Genomic DNA, 17,368 nt, shown 5'->3' with positions numbered 1-17,368 from the left:
AGAATCTCATGATGTTGAAAGCTTGTAGAGAAATATCATGGCAGCGTATGGATACATTTTTGATCTATCATTCTTTCACATTACATGGGAAACTGGCCTGTTCCACTGATGAGGCTTTCATGTTTTGGTTGTAGATATCATTAACATTTATGATAAGGATATACAAGCAGAAAACTTCCAGGACATGTTTGTTTTGTTGCTGTTTTTTCACGGGCGCAAATGGTATTACTACGAAGATCTGTATGCCATATTAAAAAGCCAGGCACCTAAAGTTTAGACGGAACCTTTAGAATATTGGATGAGGATGAGGGAAGTGGACTATTTCCTTTGAACATTATCATATGTTATCATATTTCTCTTTTTATTTGTGAGTGAAACACACTTCTAACTGGGGAAATTTTTCTGGCCATACTTCCTGCTCAAAGAAGTTTCATTTGAAAAAAAAGAAATGATTTCCTGTTTATCTCTTAAGTATTTTTAAAGCAGAGATTATGGGTGGGATATCAAAGCTCAGTGGATTTCTTTGGAAATAATGCTAAAAACAAAACAGAAAGAAAGTGAAACTGATATCTTTAATAGGTTACCTTGGTGTAATATGACTTATCATTTATTTATTATGGTAGTTATGGAGCACAAATCATCAAAAGTCCTATAACAGCTCAGCCCTACTCAATATAGTCTATTTATTCTCGTCGATGACAATGATGGTATAAATGAAACTTGCACAAAATGAGAAGAGTCGGTCGTTAAATGTCACACATTTTTATGATGATGTCTTGAATGTACTTTAAGGAGGGAGTGGGTGCAGGTTGTTTATTTAATGCATTCAATTCTAGTTTATGAGGAGGTTCTAATCTTCTTCCCACACCAGATAAAGTGATATTAAAGTAGTGGAGATATGGTCAAGCGAAAGAGATACATCTTAAGTAACATAAACAATTCTCTTTCTGATTAATTATTGCACGCACTTTATAGAAAGAATACAGACATGTTTTAGTATTGCTATCGTAATATATTATCAGTATTCCTGTAAGGGTAAGGCATATTATCCTCTAAATGACACTCAGCAATTGAACAATGAATAAATATTCAAATTTCTACTGGTCATAACTATCCAAATGAATACAACAAGGATAAATCCTGGTATGTAAAAGGCATCACATTTGTACAGTCATACTTTTTTTAAGCCAGGCAGTAGCATCGTTGGAGTAAAGATGTGGTAACCAATTGGTCATTTTCTTATGTCTCGAGTTTACAAAGGATACTGCGAGGTGCTTTCATGTTTGTGTCATCAGCACGAAGAACAGAAATGGAGAAGTGAAGAAACTGACACAAGATTAGTTGTATCAACCAGAAATAGGAGAGGAGCGTGACAGAATAGAGATGGAACCCCTTAGGGCTCCACACTGGGTTCCATATCTGTGGGAAAAACAGTGGTATTGTATGACATATATGCATTGACGACGATCATTTGAATAGTTCCCAGGCGATACCATGCACACGAAAATGAATTAATTTCACAGGGAGAATGCCAGGATCGACACTCTGCAAATGCTTGTGATTGGTCGAGATACAAACCAATTGTATGCACATGATTGTCTGAATTATCAAGGATATAATCATGATTCAGTCAATTCATATATCTATATTCATTTATGTATTCATATATTTGTACAGGTAGATAAGGTGATAAATAGACAGATTGGCAGATAGATAAATACATAGATAGACAGATCAATATATGTGTATACCAGACGTTTACTGATTACTTAATATCTCCCCCCCCCCCCCCCATAATAAAATAGAGATCAGATAGCATCATCAATGGAAGGTTCCAATCCTGTGTAGAGTGGTTGCAAGATGGATGGATGTACCATATCAGCTGATGTCCTGCCTTTGAATTTCCCTATGTCACGCCCCTTTCCATTCCTCCTCCCTCCCCCCCCCCCCACCCAAATAAAAATAACAGTTTGGAAAGGGGAAGGAAGAAGCAGTTGCTTAGGCCCCATCAATGATCTGCTCGAGTGTGAAAACGTTGAAAAGATGATTGATACTCCTTTCTAATTCAATTTCCAGTGTCATCATCATAAGTGTATGCTCTGTAGGGATAATTTCATCAAAACGAGAGAGATAGAGGTTTGGGGGGGGGGGGGGGGGGAGGGGGGGGACTGGAAAGAAGCTCAGAATGCATCCAAGCCGGCTGACATTTCTCTTCTCTTCCTCGGCTAAGTATTCGCACAGATATAATCTGCAGAAATACCCTGGAGGACTGGTTATAATGTCAGGCTGGTCTTACTGATTGCTCTTTGAATCATAGGGGAGTTGGGTTTCCCAGAGTCGTGGAGGCACTTTTCAAGTGGCTTTTGCTTTCACGGATGAGGCTTATCATTTGCACTAACCCTCTTCCCCCCCCCCCCCCCATCTCCAATTTATCCACCCAATGAAGAGCTTCTATACTTTAACCCACCTTCCCCCCCCCCAAAAAAAAAAAATAATAATAATAATAATAATAAATAAATAAAATAAGAAAATAAATAAATAAATAATAATAATTATAATAAAGATAATAAGTATAATAATGAGTCTACGATCTACAGCAAAGGCATGAGCCTGCTAGTTGTAGAAGGCCCAGGAAATAGAGATTTCAAAGGAAGTTGATAGCCCATCTTTTCTCAGAGCATCAGTCTTTATAGTATAAATGTTCTTCTCTAAGGTAGATTCACGTTGCAGAATATGTCATTTCGTAGGTCATGAAGGATGCCAACCTGTCTGAATTTAGTCCTCGTCGGCAGGCAGAAAACAGCTCTCACAGTGCCCAAACTTCTCCCAAAGGATGATTTCCTTCTTGTCTGCAGTTTTGATAGATATTTTTGTGTGTGCAAGTGTGTGTGGGAACCCACCATCACAGTATGCTTAGGAAGCCTTCATCACAGTATGCGTGTGTCAAATAGAAGGGACGGCTAAATGAATGAAATTTCTATCTCTTGGTCACATGTGGCAGTGGATTATATGTTTTCCTTTTGTCGTTTAGGGTTTTATTTGTGCTGATGGGTAAGTGGGGGAAGGGGGGGGGGGTTAGAGAACCCAAAAAAAAAGTGTGAATGAAAGTCTGCTAATGTGCTGAGGATCACCCCCTATGCCTAGAGTGCTGTTGACATCCATTATGCAGTTTGGAGTGGTGAGTGAGGAAGCAGCCACGCATAAATCCATACTCATGTGCGCGCCCGAGGGCAACATAGATGCACATTGGAGGAGCGACGTCGGCGAGAAATGGATATTATTTGTGTGATGCTTCACCCACTAGCCAGTGATAACGACTTGTGTTGCTTTGCGAACAAAGTGCCGAGTTGCTTTGAACTTACGTTTTGTTTTGTTTTTTCCAGAATTTACCCCTTCTCATGAAAGGCACAGAGTGGTTTTCTCTGATCACAACTGTGCATTATCGAGAGCAAATTTCATCCGAGCTGTTGATTTTTGGAGAGAAACTTTCCCTCTCTGCCTGAAACTGATGATGGTTGTACACTGACTTGAGTGTCTTTGAGCTATCGTGCTTTCAAGGAAGCATCGGAGGAATTAAGTCCCGAGGTGAAAGGGAAAATCAATCACCTACCCTTTGATTTCCTTTATGAAACCGAGTTTTATAAAGGAGGAGGAGGGAGAAGTCTCTATACTCATTCAGGCTACGTCGCCACTCTTCAAAAAGTCCCTGAGCTAATTAATGAGCCATTCTTTCCTTGCAATGTCACCTCGGATGATAATAGCAAAGTGTCACGAGAAAGCACTCCTATCCAACCACCAATACCACGGCCCATTCATGATGAGTGACTTTAATAGAACAAAGGTTCTTTTATGTGCGAAGAAAAACTGAAAGTGGTGTAACTCATCTGTATGATGAAGGCAACGAAAGTTTTGGTCAGGCAATAAGTAGATATCAAGTAGGGTAATAATATTCAATGAAAAGTGCATCCCAAAGTTCTTTGAAATTGTAATTGCCAAGGTGAATACAGACGAATTGTCCCTTTATGACTTTGGGTTGTTAGTACTAGCAAGACATTATCCACTTCACTCCTGATTCATATTCCATGTATAGGCCTGTATTGATTGATATCTTTATGTCTATACTCATTTAATGATTGTTATCCCATGGGCTATACTTGCACACTCTGATATCCCCACAAATCTACATATGTCTTCCTTAGACAGGATGTAATGTATGCAGAAACATGTTGTGATGTTGCACAATGTTATAATATGCTCTGCAGTTCCTGGTCAATCAATTTCCTTTCCTTGAGCAGTTCTGCAGGCAATCACTATGGTATTGCAGCAAGTCCCCCCCCCCCCCCCCCTTGAATTATCCAGCGCCATTTGCACAAATGTGTGTTTTACAAACACAATACATTAAAAGAAATAAGTAAGGAAATTCAAGCAAAGTAGGATGGTAACATTTTCACCATTTATTTAAATGCTATTCAAAGTTTTGCTATGAATGTCACTCTGTATTATTAAGGAGAATGACTATAATATTTTCAAGTTGAACAGATATCATTTAAAGAAGATAGAATTATTTTCGAATTTCAGTGTTTCACATTTCCATGAAAATAGGGATATTGGTGGTGACCATGCATATGAAGCTTAGATGATCACTCCTTTTCTTTTTAAATTTTTGATTCCCAGATGAGTTTTACAGATTTAGTCAGTGTTTTACCCCTCCAGATGTTTTTCTTCTCTGCTCTGTTCTCCAACAGCCCCCCACTTTGTCGGCGATCCCATCGAGTACAACGGCAAGATGTACTTCTTCTTCCGAGAGGAGGCATCAGAGGCCAGCAATGTGGAGAAGATCGTCTACTCCAGGGTGGCCCAAGTCTGTGTGGTAAGTCAGCAGTAAGACAGGCTTAGTTTAATTCTTTATGTGCCATGGTGTAAATCCCTGCGTGCCACATTCTGAGACAACAACTTAGTCGTGCTTTGGGAAAATATTCTGTTTTTCAAATCCCAGATTTTTGTTATACTGTGGACATGTAATATGCAAAGTTGTAGAGAAAATGCCAAGCTTTGCCTTGATGGAAATTGGATGACTTATCTGTGGTTGTTGTTTTTTTCATATGGCCTGTAGCTACATTATTGTGGAGGCATGACTTTTGTTCACAAAACAGTGACAGAATCATAGAATTTACTTGCAAGTCCAGTAGGGTACACCACTTGATAGTTGATCACCGCATAGAATGCAAGCTTGCTACACATGTACATGGGACAGAAATGGAATCGTGAGAAGTGTTTAGCAATTTATCGATTGGCTTTGGCGGGATTGTGCGTTTGAGCAGAATATCCGAACTTGGCACGCCGTCGAACGTGTGAACACGGCACATAAAGAGTTAAAGGTCTAGTTTGGTAATGTGGGACACCCTCTGGAGACGTTTAGACTCCAGGGTGTATTTTTTTTTCCTTGTTTTTTTCTTTGTTTTATGTTGGCTGCCATTGTTGCGTGATAATGTTGCTGCAAAATATTAGACAGTCTCACTGGTTGAGGGGGGAAGTATGAGTATGCAGTGGCAAGCTGTGCTCCTGTGTCTTTCTTAATGGTTGTATTTGATTTATGGTTTCAAGTGGCTGTAAGTTTTACCTTCAACTCAGTGGTGGATACGTTAGCAATTGTAAAAGAATGTAGTATGCTAGGGAGAAGCTTGAAGTAACACTTGCATTACTAGTATGATGCTATTATGTATATATCGCAAACACAAATGCTGAACTGTACACCCAAAAAGCATTTAATTCACTAGTATTGTTCCCAGTCTCTTCAGAGTCAATAGCCATTGTTAGTGAATAGTTTGTTTAATGTAGAAGTAATGCTTGTGATGTGCATATGTATGTTGTATGTTTTACATGCATATGTTTGTGTCTGCATATAATATATGTAAGTTTTTTGTTGTGTTTGTGTGTGTGTGTTTGTGTGTGTGTGTGTATGTGTGTGTGTGTGTGTGTGTGTGTGCATTTGAATATGTATATGTGTGTGACAGGTATTTTCAAGCACTCAAGGAAATATTACATGTACCAAGCCTACCACCTTTCACCATGCCCATGTTGTATTGGCGAGACTATGTTTATAGACATTCTCTATGGTGGCGCAGTGCGAAGTAGGTTACATTGGCAGCGTCTTACTCCTCCACCCCCGAAGATCCGGTGTGGTGTGCAGGCCAAGCGAGAGGTGACCACTCACGGGCAGTGGCGTGTGGTCAACCAGAGAGGCAGAACGGATGGGCAGTCTCGCCGCCAACCACTGAGGTTCAAGAAAATAGGTTTCAGCAGACCCCTTAATCCAGGTTCACTTGGAGTTTAATGCAATTGACACCAGCTCAGAGCAGAATATGTGAGAGAAGATTTACTTACAGGAGTAAAGATTTAGCTGCTGGTACTTCTTTGGAGTAAAGGAGAGGATTCTGTCATAACCAGTATTGAAACTAGTGGCTTTTCCTCGTAATTCTGGACTTTCCTGTGGTTCTACACTCCCTAAACTCCCTGCTCTTATTCCAATCTGCCTCATTGGTGTTCAACCTCAATGGAGGAATTGATGTCAAAAGTATTGTGGCAAGGGAATTAGGGCTGTTGTATTTTTTTTTTCTTGTATACACATGTACGCACACACACACACATACACACACACACACAGACATACACACAGACATACACAAAATAACAAAAGCATAAAAACCCTAGGATATCATAACAGCAAGAAATTATTTTGTCATGGGAGGAAAAATGTTTCATTTGCACTTGATTTGTCGTTTTATTCATGCCAAGAATAGAACAGTTATATGATGCTATTTCTGTATGCAGACATAAATGTAATCATCTGATACATTCATCTTTTATATTGACAAACAAGGAAATAGCGAGGACTAATGTGCTGTTCTGGTGCCAGTCATCATGACAAAATCAAATCTCATTTTTTCTTCATCCGAACATTTTTAGAGCTTACATGACTGGACATTAAAATCCTTTGTTTTCCTTGGTCCCCAGAGCTATTGATAGAGGCAATAAGCAAAAGCAGGTTAATGGTAGCTCATTATAATGTCATGGTCTAGAAAGCAAAGCAACCCTGTTGATATTTTTATCACATTCTGCAGTTTGATGATCATATGAAAAGTTATAGGTCATTAGTACAACAGTGTGGCCTTTGCATTTAGAATGCGAGAAATCAAACTTTTAGAGAATATTTATTGGAAAGGACTTAGAACCTTGAGGAGCTGTTGTGGCCCCATGGATAATGATCGTGAACAAGAGATCTGGGCCCCATTTCATAAAAGTTGATATGAAAGCAACTCTTGCTAGAATGACAACTTCCCATAGCAACAGCCAATCAGGAAGCTGGATTCTTGTCATTACCATGACAATGACCATTCCAGCAAAAGTTGCTATCATATCAACTTTTTATGAAATGGGGCCCTGGAGTTCCCTCCTTCAACCCGTAGAGGACAAGCTGATTTCCCTATAACACATGTTTCCCATAAACACCTGCTCAAGTAAAGTCAAGACTGGTCTTCCATGGGTTAACTTTCCTGACTGTAGGGGTTTGTGCCCCTGGGCAAGACTCTTAATCCTCATCGTCTTGTCCTCTTAGAGGGGACTTCCATCCATCAGTCTTGTGGTTGCTGAGATGAGGCTTGCTTTATAGCATTCATTGTTCATGTAATTGTGACTGCATAAAATAAATCATTTAAAAAAAGTCAGGTTAATACCTGCTTCATTCTAAACTGGTCTAATATTCTAAGAGTGTTTGTGTCACAAGTGCAATTTAAAAATTTCATTTTCGTCTCTGAGATACAAAGTCTCAGAAATTTTCTTTTTTTTCAATAGGATGTAATTGTATCTGTAAATGGACAAGAAACTGAGAGGCCCCGAACAGACATCTGATTCAAGATGATATCTTCACATGTTGCTTACTGTTTTAAGTCAGCCTAAACTTGAATACTAATTTTCAAATCCTAAGTTGCAATGTATTACTACTTTATAGTTATGGAGTGAGAGATCTTAGGCTTCCATTTCCCCTTCTTTGCCAATTTTCATGGAGAATGTATATGGTACTTTAATTCATTTCATCAATATGAAATATCGCATGCAATGCCAAGCTGTGTTATATCGCCCGTGAATCAAATTTTGTAAAATATCAATATTTATATGGGGCAATGTTTGCTTGAGGTGAGTCACTCCCGATTAATAGCAAGAAACTCATTTCAACTCTGGCCTCGGAATACTCTCCTTTCATTTAGCTCGGCCATGGGTGCACATTTCTCATGGCAAAATATAATGATCTTCCCTCATCAATATTAGGAGTATCGCTGAGGCTCACTTTAGCATGAGTGTACAGTTCGATGGTTCATCTCTCCATAGAGCTATAGCGAGGCAAGTTTATTCTAAGACTGGCATGATAAAGTATGCCGGCAAAGAGAAAGGTAACAAAAAGGTTCTTATTCTTCAGCCTGCAAGCTCTGGTTGAAAAAAAAAAAGTGTGGGGAAACTTTGTTAGAATATCCTATAATCTGGACTCAAATCCCCTTTGTTTTCTCCGATTGTGGGCACCAAATTGGGGCCAATTTGTATCAGGAAATTATCGCTCATGGGAGAGCATATATGTCTGGCTGGAAAAAGGTCAATGCGCCCCGACAATGATTTCATAATTGTGATTACTTTTCCACCCGTCTCCCCACAGCAGCCACCACGGTTGCCCGATCGAGTGCAAGGGTGAAGACGTAATTCGTTAGAGCCTGCCTCATTTGTCGGCGCATTATGGGGTTGGACAGATATGATGTATGATATTACAAAGGGGAAGAGAAGCAGAGCACGCTGAGCTGCAGAGAGAGAGAGAGAGTAGGAAGCTGGAAAGAGGGCAACAGAGAAAAGGAGAGAGAGGGATAGAGATGAGGAGAGAAGGACAAAGATGAAGAGAGCAGGACGGAAATGAGGAGAGCGGGACAGAGATGAGGAAAGAAGAAAAGAGATGAGGAGAGAGAGACAAAGATGTGGAGCCTAACTTTAATAGCGTGTTTGTTCTGTCGTCATTGGGCTTGTCTTAATAAGCTAGTATGATGAGTGAATGTATGTGTATGTGTATGTATGTATACATATTTATGTATGTGTGTATGTATGTATGTGTATATGTATGTGTATGTGTGTTGGTAGAATGTCAGCTTGGTGTGCATGCATCATCTCTCACCTAAGGGTCTTGGCCAGGTTGTGTTTTCATCATCAGAGGTTAGCGGTTGCAGCTGCCAGTGCCTATGTAGAGCGAGGTAACTGTGGCATGCTGTTAAAGGCTTTTAATATCTCAAATTTTGACATTTTAATGTATCGGGATGGAGGGGGAGCTAATGTGCTCAGTACCCACTTCTCCTGTTCCGAAAATCTCCCCTGGGAGGGTTGTATATGAAGGGAGTAAGAGGCATTGGATTTGGAGGGCAAAATTGTGTTGACGTTCACTGTATGGTTACCCTCAGTATTGCCATATCACTATGTTATCTGTATGAATAGGTCTAATTGATATAAAGGAGGATTTGAAGGAAACTGATTCTTTTCAGAATTGAATATTGGTTAGGACAGATACAGAGAAGTTAATGCCTCATTTTCAATGTGTAGCATTCTGCAAAACTTCTTTACTTTCAATATTCATTTTAAGTGCAGAATGGAGATTGGCCTTGTCATTTTCATGCACACGCATGTGCAGATACATCATGTTTGCACGTACTGAAATATAAGTAATACTTCCTCATTAGTGTGTCTTTTACAAGCATATTTCAGATGACTGCACTTGACACTTATTTTTATGTGACTAATCAATATCAGATCAAATTTATATGAGTAGGAATAAGGTTTTGTAAGATGTGGATGATATAAAGTATTAGTAATCTTTTCCCAGTTTACTCTCCATTTTGAGCAAATTTTGGGGGTTGGATTTACAATGTATAACCGCTTTCTTACATATAAATCCTGATCAAATTTTTTCTATGTCATATTAGTGCCATCATCATCTCCTTAAGTTTAATGTGATTTGACTTGATATTGCATTCAGCAGCATCAGGCCCTAATATTTAAGACAATTTCTGCATTCAGATCCACCGAGCGTACATGGTCGTTTGTTGATTGTGTTTTTGTGAAACCCTTTCTTGATGTTCCCTCAACCTCCCCATCATCTTGAATGCCGGGCACGGAGCGGATAGCTTCTTCAGCCCCACTTCCTCATCCCACGCATGACAAACGATGCAATGGAAGGAGTTAATGGCCAAGATGCAATTTGCGCGGAGCGCAAACATATTTAATCAGACGCCATCGCGTATTGTGGGGGAGTAACGCCGTCTAATTGGTATCACGGCCCGGTTTTTCTGACTTTAGCCGTGGCGGACTTTGCGGGGAGCCCTTGCCCATCATTAAAATGTCAGTTGCGAGTGCACGTTCAAATTGCTGGGGCCTCGGTGGTAATTAACAATTTACAGGCAACTGGCTGTGTCATAGTCTTAAGATACAGACCCACACCGTGTAGTTATATTGCCACCTCACGTCTTGAAGTGTATGCCTCTATGGGTCATGGAGAAGTCAGTCAGATTTTTCACACTCCAGGGATGTGAAAACAGCAGGCTATTAGGCCGGAGAACAGAAGTCAACATGAATGACATTTGATCAATTTTGTGCATTAGGGCAAAGTTGTCTAGCCAGCCTCGGGATAACAATCCCATTAAAGCCAGCATTTCTCAGAGATTAAAAAGGAAAGGAAAAAAAAAAAACAGTCCCATGCATCCAGTGAGAACATGTTACAGTTGTCCCCACTTTAGCGAGACAGACAGGAGGTGTGTCTTTGCCACCCTTGTGTGCGGTTCGTGGTACAAACTGGGCCAGTGCATGTGAAATGTGATCCTGTTGAAATAACAGGTATGATGGTATGTCTCTGTAGTGAGTATTGTTGTGCAATTGCATGAAGTGCAGCTTGAATTGCCACATTCACATCTTTTTTTTTTTTTGGGGGGGGGGGGGAGGGATGGGGACTGACACAAAAATAACAGCATAAATAAAAGGGGTAAAAATGAGCACGCAGTATGGTGCTGGAGATCAATAGAGAGTAGATTATACACGAAGGAACTCGTAGTTAACTGAGACTTTTAGAAGCCTGTCGCTGTTCCTCAGCTAGTTTTGCTTGCTACAATATGAGTTGCTCCAGCTAGTATCAGCAATTTCAGCATGCTGCCATTTGAGCATGAAATCCGAGTTTCACCGACACGTGCATAGTGCTGTTTGTTCAGTAACTAGCTATAATGATTTTTTCAACAGGCAGACTGCAGCAGAGTACATAATATGTCAGCGTATGATCCAACAAAGTCTACGATCTAGTCACATATTAACAATTTTCACAGAATCATGTCTTGTTGCGAATCCCAGGCGACTTCTTCCTTCTTCCTGCCCGCCCTTGGCTGTATAGTGAAGATGAACAGATGAGGAAATGTGATTGATATTTCCACTTCTTGCCAGGAGCACACTTCCCTTGGAAAGGTCGTGGGTGCCCTGGATTCTAGGATAGGGGTCGTTTCTTTTCCTTGACACTGCCACTCCTTGTCACATGGAAATGGAAGCATGAGCCGTTTGTTTAACATTGCTTGCACTGCATAAATAAAATGAGACTCCTATGAAGCAGGTTTATCCTTTTGCATCAGTGCCAAAAAAAATAAAAACACCAATAACTGAGCAGGATTTTGTTTGGATAAAGTTGGTGTTAATGTTTACAAATTCTTGAAAACTGAGCCCTTGACTTACACACACACACACACACACACACACACACACACACACACACAATCAGCACAGTAGGCATTTGTCTTATTTTGATTTTGTATGTATGTATGTGTGTGTATGTACAGCTATATGTGTGTCTGTGTGGGTTTAGAAAAACTTTTCCTTGTCTGTATTTACAGATCTGGATTTATCAACAAAGCATCTTGTTTCTTTGAGACATGTTTGAGGTAGTCTTTCAAAGAAAGAGCTTTGAAACAAAAATGTATGACATGCATCATATGATATTTTTCCTGTTTATGATACATGTCAAGTGCTTCATAAACACCAAAGAGAAGTTCATCACTGTGCTGGATTATAACCAAACATCCAACATGGATCATGCATTGAGCCGACTGTATGTGCTCAACATCTGCCAGAGCTACTTTTACAGCATATCCCTTGTGTGTGGTTCTTCCCTGTAGTATCTTGCTCGAATTTCATGTGTTATCTCCCACACATCACAGCATGAATGTTTAGATGAGGGTAGAGAGATAAGGTAAATTCGCTTGGAGGGGTTAGAAAAAGACACTTTTCAGACGTAATGACCGACCCGGGGCCTGCGGCGTGATGGAACCGTAACTCTTTACGAGTTTCACCTCACCTGCAACCCTGACAGAGCCTTTTAATCTTGATATGAGTGTGAGAATGTATGAGAGTAGTTCAGACAGACAGACAGACAGACAGACAGACATTCAGATGAATAGATGCACTAAAGACAGAGAGATAGGCAGCTGGCAGACAGACAGACAGACAGATAAAGTGTTGTGTACACTCCAGGGCAAACAGGATCACTGTCTGTCAGGCGTACTTGGAATATTGCAGCCAGATGCTTTCAAGGACATAACCTGTCAGGTAAATCTCAAGAGGGGAGAGAGGCGTGAGGGGCAAACCTTGCATGTGTTCACAGCAGAGGATAAATTACACCACCAGGTCTACCTTGAGGATGAAGGCTATCAGCAGGGGTATGACATCTCTTGCAACCCGTCTTGAATGTTTTGAAATGAAAAGACATCACTGAGGACGTGAGGTATAATAAAGGGGCATAGTCCCGGTAGTGTAGTGGGCGCTGTTGATGATACTGCCGATCACCGTTAGCATTGATATGAAGATTACCGAAGTTGAGCTGTCATCACGAGTAAAGTGCGTAGGTGTTGCTAAGTAACGTTGCCTTCGTTGTCTTCTCTGCGCATCGCGCAGTCTGTAGTAATGCCAGGGTGTGTGCATATGTGCTTGTTATTATGACATCACAAAAGAAGTTTGCTAAAGCTGTCATCCTCCTCAGCCGAATCATGAGCCAAACTGTGATCGGACCACTGACTACAGTGGATCGGACTTCTTCGGACTCAGGGAAGTGGGCCAAAGCGTAAGCGCTAAAAAGGCGTTGATAGCGTAGGTCTCTATAGGAAACTTACGCCGTGCGCCCGTGTACGTATTTGACTAAAACACCGGGACCATGCACCTTTAAAATGTATGCCCAATTGGATTTGATTCAGACAGATAGATATATGGGACCTATAGCTAGCTAGATAGATAGATAGATAGATAGATAGATAGATAGATAGATAGATAGATAGATAGATAGATAGATAGATAGAAAAGGAGAGAGGGAGGTTCATATTTCAGGATAGCTTTTGGAAAAAAAAATGCTTATTGAGTAGATTTACATGGATTCTTTCCGTTGTATGGCTCTGTAGTGGGTCATTACTTATCTTCCCAACTGATTGACTGATTTGAAAAATAAAAAAGATTGGTTCAAAAAGAGAAAGTGGGGCTTTCATTTTACATTCAGTTTTCCTTGCCTTATGTTATTCTAGAAAATCACCTGAAATGCCAGATCATTAATGCCTTCTTGATTCTCGACAGATTTTTTTTCCTCAGTTGTAGTTTTCCCACTGATTCTGCCGATAGATTAGCTTACATGGCATTTTACATGCAATCTTTTGGTGCATAGCTTGGAAATGCCTACATCATACAAATCAAACTTCAGACTTATAAAGTATACTGGTGTGTGCATATGCTCAGTTTTCCGTCTGATGCCCTAGTGCGGAAAGGCGCGTGGCATTTCTACTGCAGGCAAGTTATCCTTGATGTGTTGGTCGTACCCCTTTGTATCAGCTTGTTGTATCTTCAAAGCTCACCCAGAGAATGGCATTGGCCGGTGAGAAAATCAAATAGCGGCAGGCAATTACCCTAAATTCCGACATTCATGAGGGAAACAAAGGTCCTACACATGTGTAATAGTTGAAGCAGCCTTTCTACCAGGGCACCCTGCATTACCATTAGGCGGGCTGGGCATGGAGGTGTGAGAAACAGGGTCCCTGGTCTGGCTGGGTAAGGCAACTTGAGGCCCAGCACCTCTTTCAGTCAGATGAGCAGCAAGAGTTGTTAGCGGGCGGGACATGGTCTAGACGCCCTTTGCTTACCCTCGGGTGTTTGCCGAATGAGACCCCGTGGCCATTCAGACTAGCCCCTCTTTTGGTTCTGTCGGCATGGACAGAATTCTATTACCAATCTCTGATGCGTTTCGCGGGGTTGGTTTCAATTGTTCCATAGTATAAACCAGGGAGATGTAAACAAGAGTGAGCCCCTAGAAGCCTGTTTTATACCCCTGCAGTGGAAGTAAATTCCAGAAATACATTTGAAATAAAACACTGGTACAAAACATTGGAGCTGTGAGGACAACAATGTCGGGGGAAATACTGTGTCATTGTAACACCACATATACTGCTTTTAAGAGCAAGTGATACTAAACTTGTTATTTATCAAACCAGCATTCTGTAAACAATTGCAGTACAAAAATAGTCAGAGGTCACGGTGTGGTAGTACAGCTGTACCTTTTCCATTTTCCCCTCTCTTTTTTCTGAGAGCAGAAAATCGTGCTCCAGATGGCAGTAAATATAAGGCGTTTGAAGAAACAGTTTCACATTCAGCTGCCTGTCTCATGTCAAACCTGTTTAGAGTGCCACGCCCATCCCCTCCCTCCCCCCCTCATCCACATATGTCCTATCACACACCATTTTGTCGGGTAGATTTCTGATTTATGCATCAATTTTAGAGAATATAGCATCAGGGGTTAAAGCTGTAACCAATTCAAGGGTCATAAATTGATGATATGACAAATTAAACGGGCGAAATGTGACAAGTAAGAAATGGGCAGACACACTAGTCCCTCTCAAAGGAGTTTCTGCGTTCTTTCACTATAGAGGAATGCAAGTCAAGAGTTTGACAAGTGCAAGATTGCTGTGTATGTGTAATTTGGTCTTATGAATGGCAGACACCTTGAATTCCCCCTCCTCCCCCCCCCCCCATATGATATATATAGGACATTGGCAAGCATAATTATGTTGTGAGTAACGTACATAATATACATAATGTATAATACCCAAGAAACAGTTTGTAGTGCATTGCTACCAGACTCCTGCTACACACTTCAATCTTCTACAACTACAGAAACCTTCTTGGATTTCATGGCAGGACTGATGTTTCTTTTGGGAAATTTGATAAAAATGAAGAATTTATCAATTGGAATATATCATTGTATTCTGTGGAAGCTTTTTTTTTTTTTTTTTTTACTTGAACATCAAATTTCTTTTAAATATAGGGTACAAAGATCTTTATCACCTGTCTTATCTTTGTGTGATATCACTATAGCAAAGAGTTGGAAAATGCATTCTAAGATGATTTTCATTAAAGGCCATTTCCAAAGGGTCTTCAGCAAACTGGTATTGTAAAACCAGAAATATTTGTGGCACAGATTGTAACCCACATTCTTTTTCGCACCATACATGTAAAACTTTTGTGAAGCACCACTGGCAATCAATGCATTGTGCAGACAAACACTTTTACATGCATTTTACTTTTGCAAATCGTAGCTCCTCGCAAAATTCATGAAAGTTTCGTGCTCACGAATGTTTCTGGTTTTCCAAGATAACTTAACTCCTGCACTTACAATTAGGGCTCTCGTCGTCAATGGGATTTTTGGTAGAGAGCCAGGGTTTGACTGTTACCCCAAGGCTGAAAAAGAATGTGCCTCTTCATGTACAGGGGAATTATATGTGGAGAATTTTCTTGAGCTGCAAGTGAGAGTACGTATGCATTTGCACATTAGCTCGCTGAGTTATATCCGTATCCTGGCTACCGGAGTGAGGCGCTCCTCTCACCGCATGATATATGGCAACCATCTCGGGTTAATATACAACTTGCCCATAAAGTAGGCATCCCATACCCGAAGAGCCCCGCTGATGAGGAGTACTAGTTTGGGGGGGGGGGGGGGGAGGAGGAGAGATGGAGGGGTAGAGGAGGGTGAGGCAAGGGGGGCATTCTGCATCAGGCGATGTCGTGTTGCTCATTTCTGCATCCAGCTGCAGCAGCGCTGAGAAATCTGGAGGAGGCAAAAACCGGGAAAGAGAGGTAAAGAGTAATGGGATATTAAAAGAGCAAATGAAGATAACTGAAGAAAGAGAGAGAAGTCTGATGTCATTCTAGTACCCAAGTGACATTAATAATGCTGCTCTAAGTTTTTTTCAAAGAGAAAAAAGAAGGCAGAGATTATAAAGTGTAACAGAATCAAGGAGTGACGTACAAGAAATTTGTCACAACATACAACTGTACTAGTGATAAGATGCGGGGGGAGACAAGGGAAATGAAATATATCAAGTGAAAGAAATGGTGATTGGTGGATGGATTATTATCCAGCCGAGGACCATGTCCCAGAATGACATCGAGGGGAATTAGCATCAATATTAGTCAGCTTGTGGCACTGGATTATGATTTAGACCCAAAGTCTACCACATCTGACATGATTGATTTCATGAGTGTTCTATGGCTGGCATATAGGATGTATGTTTTTACCCTTTACAGTATGTTTGTCTTGCTCCCACTCTTTGGCAATAGAACCGGCCCTTAAACAAAGTGCTCGGGATGTGCGCAGATAATTGATGGGTGGTTGCATGGAGCCATAAATGTGTGCATCTCCAAAACATGGTGTATATCAGTGAGAGCATGGCATTAATGTCCCTGTAAAATAATGTGTGGGTAATTTTATGCCAATGTTATGTTACCTGTGAAGGAAAAACGCAGAGATCAGAAATTCAAGGAGGTGGTGATTTACCAGGGGGCCGGCCAGGTAGAGTTCAGCCCACCGAGGAAACAGCAGACTTTTCTGTGCTGTATGAAGCTCCAGCTTTTGCTTTTCACCATAGAATCTAATGTTTATAATTTTTTTTTGTGATATATTTTGCTTCTCCAAATGTGTGTAATATTATATATGCATGTATTTATGTGTAAGGCCCTATAATTGCAACTCCCTGTGGTACAGTAATTATGATAATGTAAAAGATGAATGAATGAATGAATGAATGATTAAATGAATGTATGTATGTATGAATGAATAAGTTGATTTTTATCCAATGTAATAATAATCATTGAGCAAATTTACAGTCATATTTATACACGTAGAAAAGCAAGGATAATAAGAACCAGAAAATACCATGAATGCTAGTCAAGTATGGTCCCTTGCAAGTTAGACATTAAAAATCATACAGAGGTTCTCCCTCTGTTT

The 17,368-nt window shown here is 40.5% G+C and overlaps 1 protein-coding gene across 1 annotated transcript in view; it reads left to right on the top strand.

Moving 5' to 3' along the window:
* The window catches only part of LOC139713538 (semaphorin-6A-like), a gene marked incomplete at its 5' end in the record, with an annotated part of 76,370 nt that overhangs the window by 25,043 nt on the left and 33,959 nt on the right, over positions 1-17,368 (top strand). Inside the window, one exon of the mRNA XM_071625262.1 lies at positions 4,746-4,870. Coding sequence (XP_071481363.1) covers positions 4,746-4,870 — 125 coding nt within the window. The remainder of the gene's footprint in view (positions 1-4,745; positions 4,871-17,368) is intronic.

The sequence above is a fragment of the Diadema antillarum genome, unplaced genomic scaffold, assembly GCF_040938485.1.
Source record: "Diadema antillarum isolate AM-2024a unplaced genomic scaffold, OU_Dant_1.0 seq00001998_RagTag, whole genome shotgun sequence".
Classification (NCBI taxonomy): domain Eukaryota; kingdom Metazoa; phylum Echinodermata; class Echinoidea; order Diadematoida; family Diadematidae; genus Diadema; species Diadema antillarum.
This window is presented reverse-complemented; position numbering and strand designations above follow the sequence as displayed.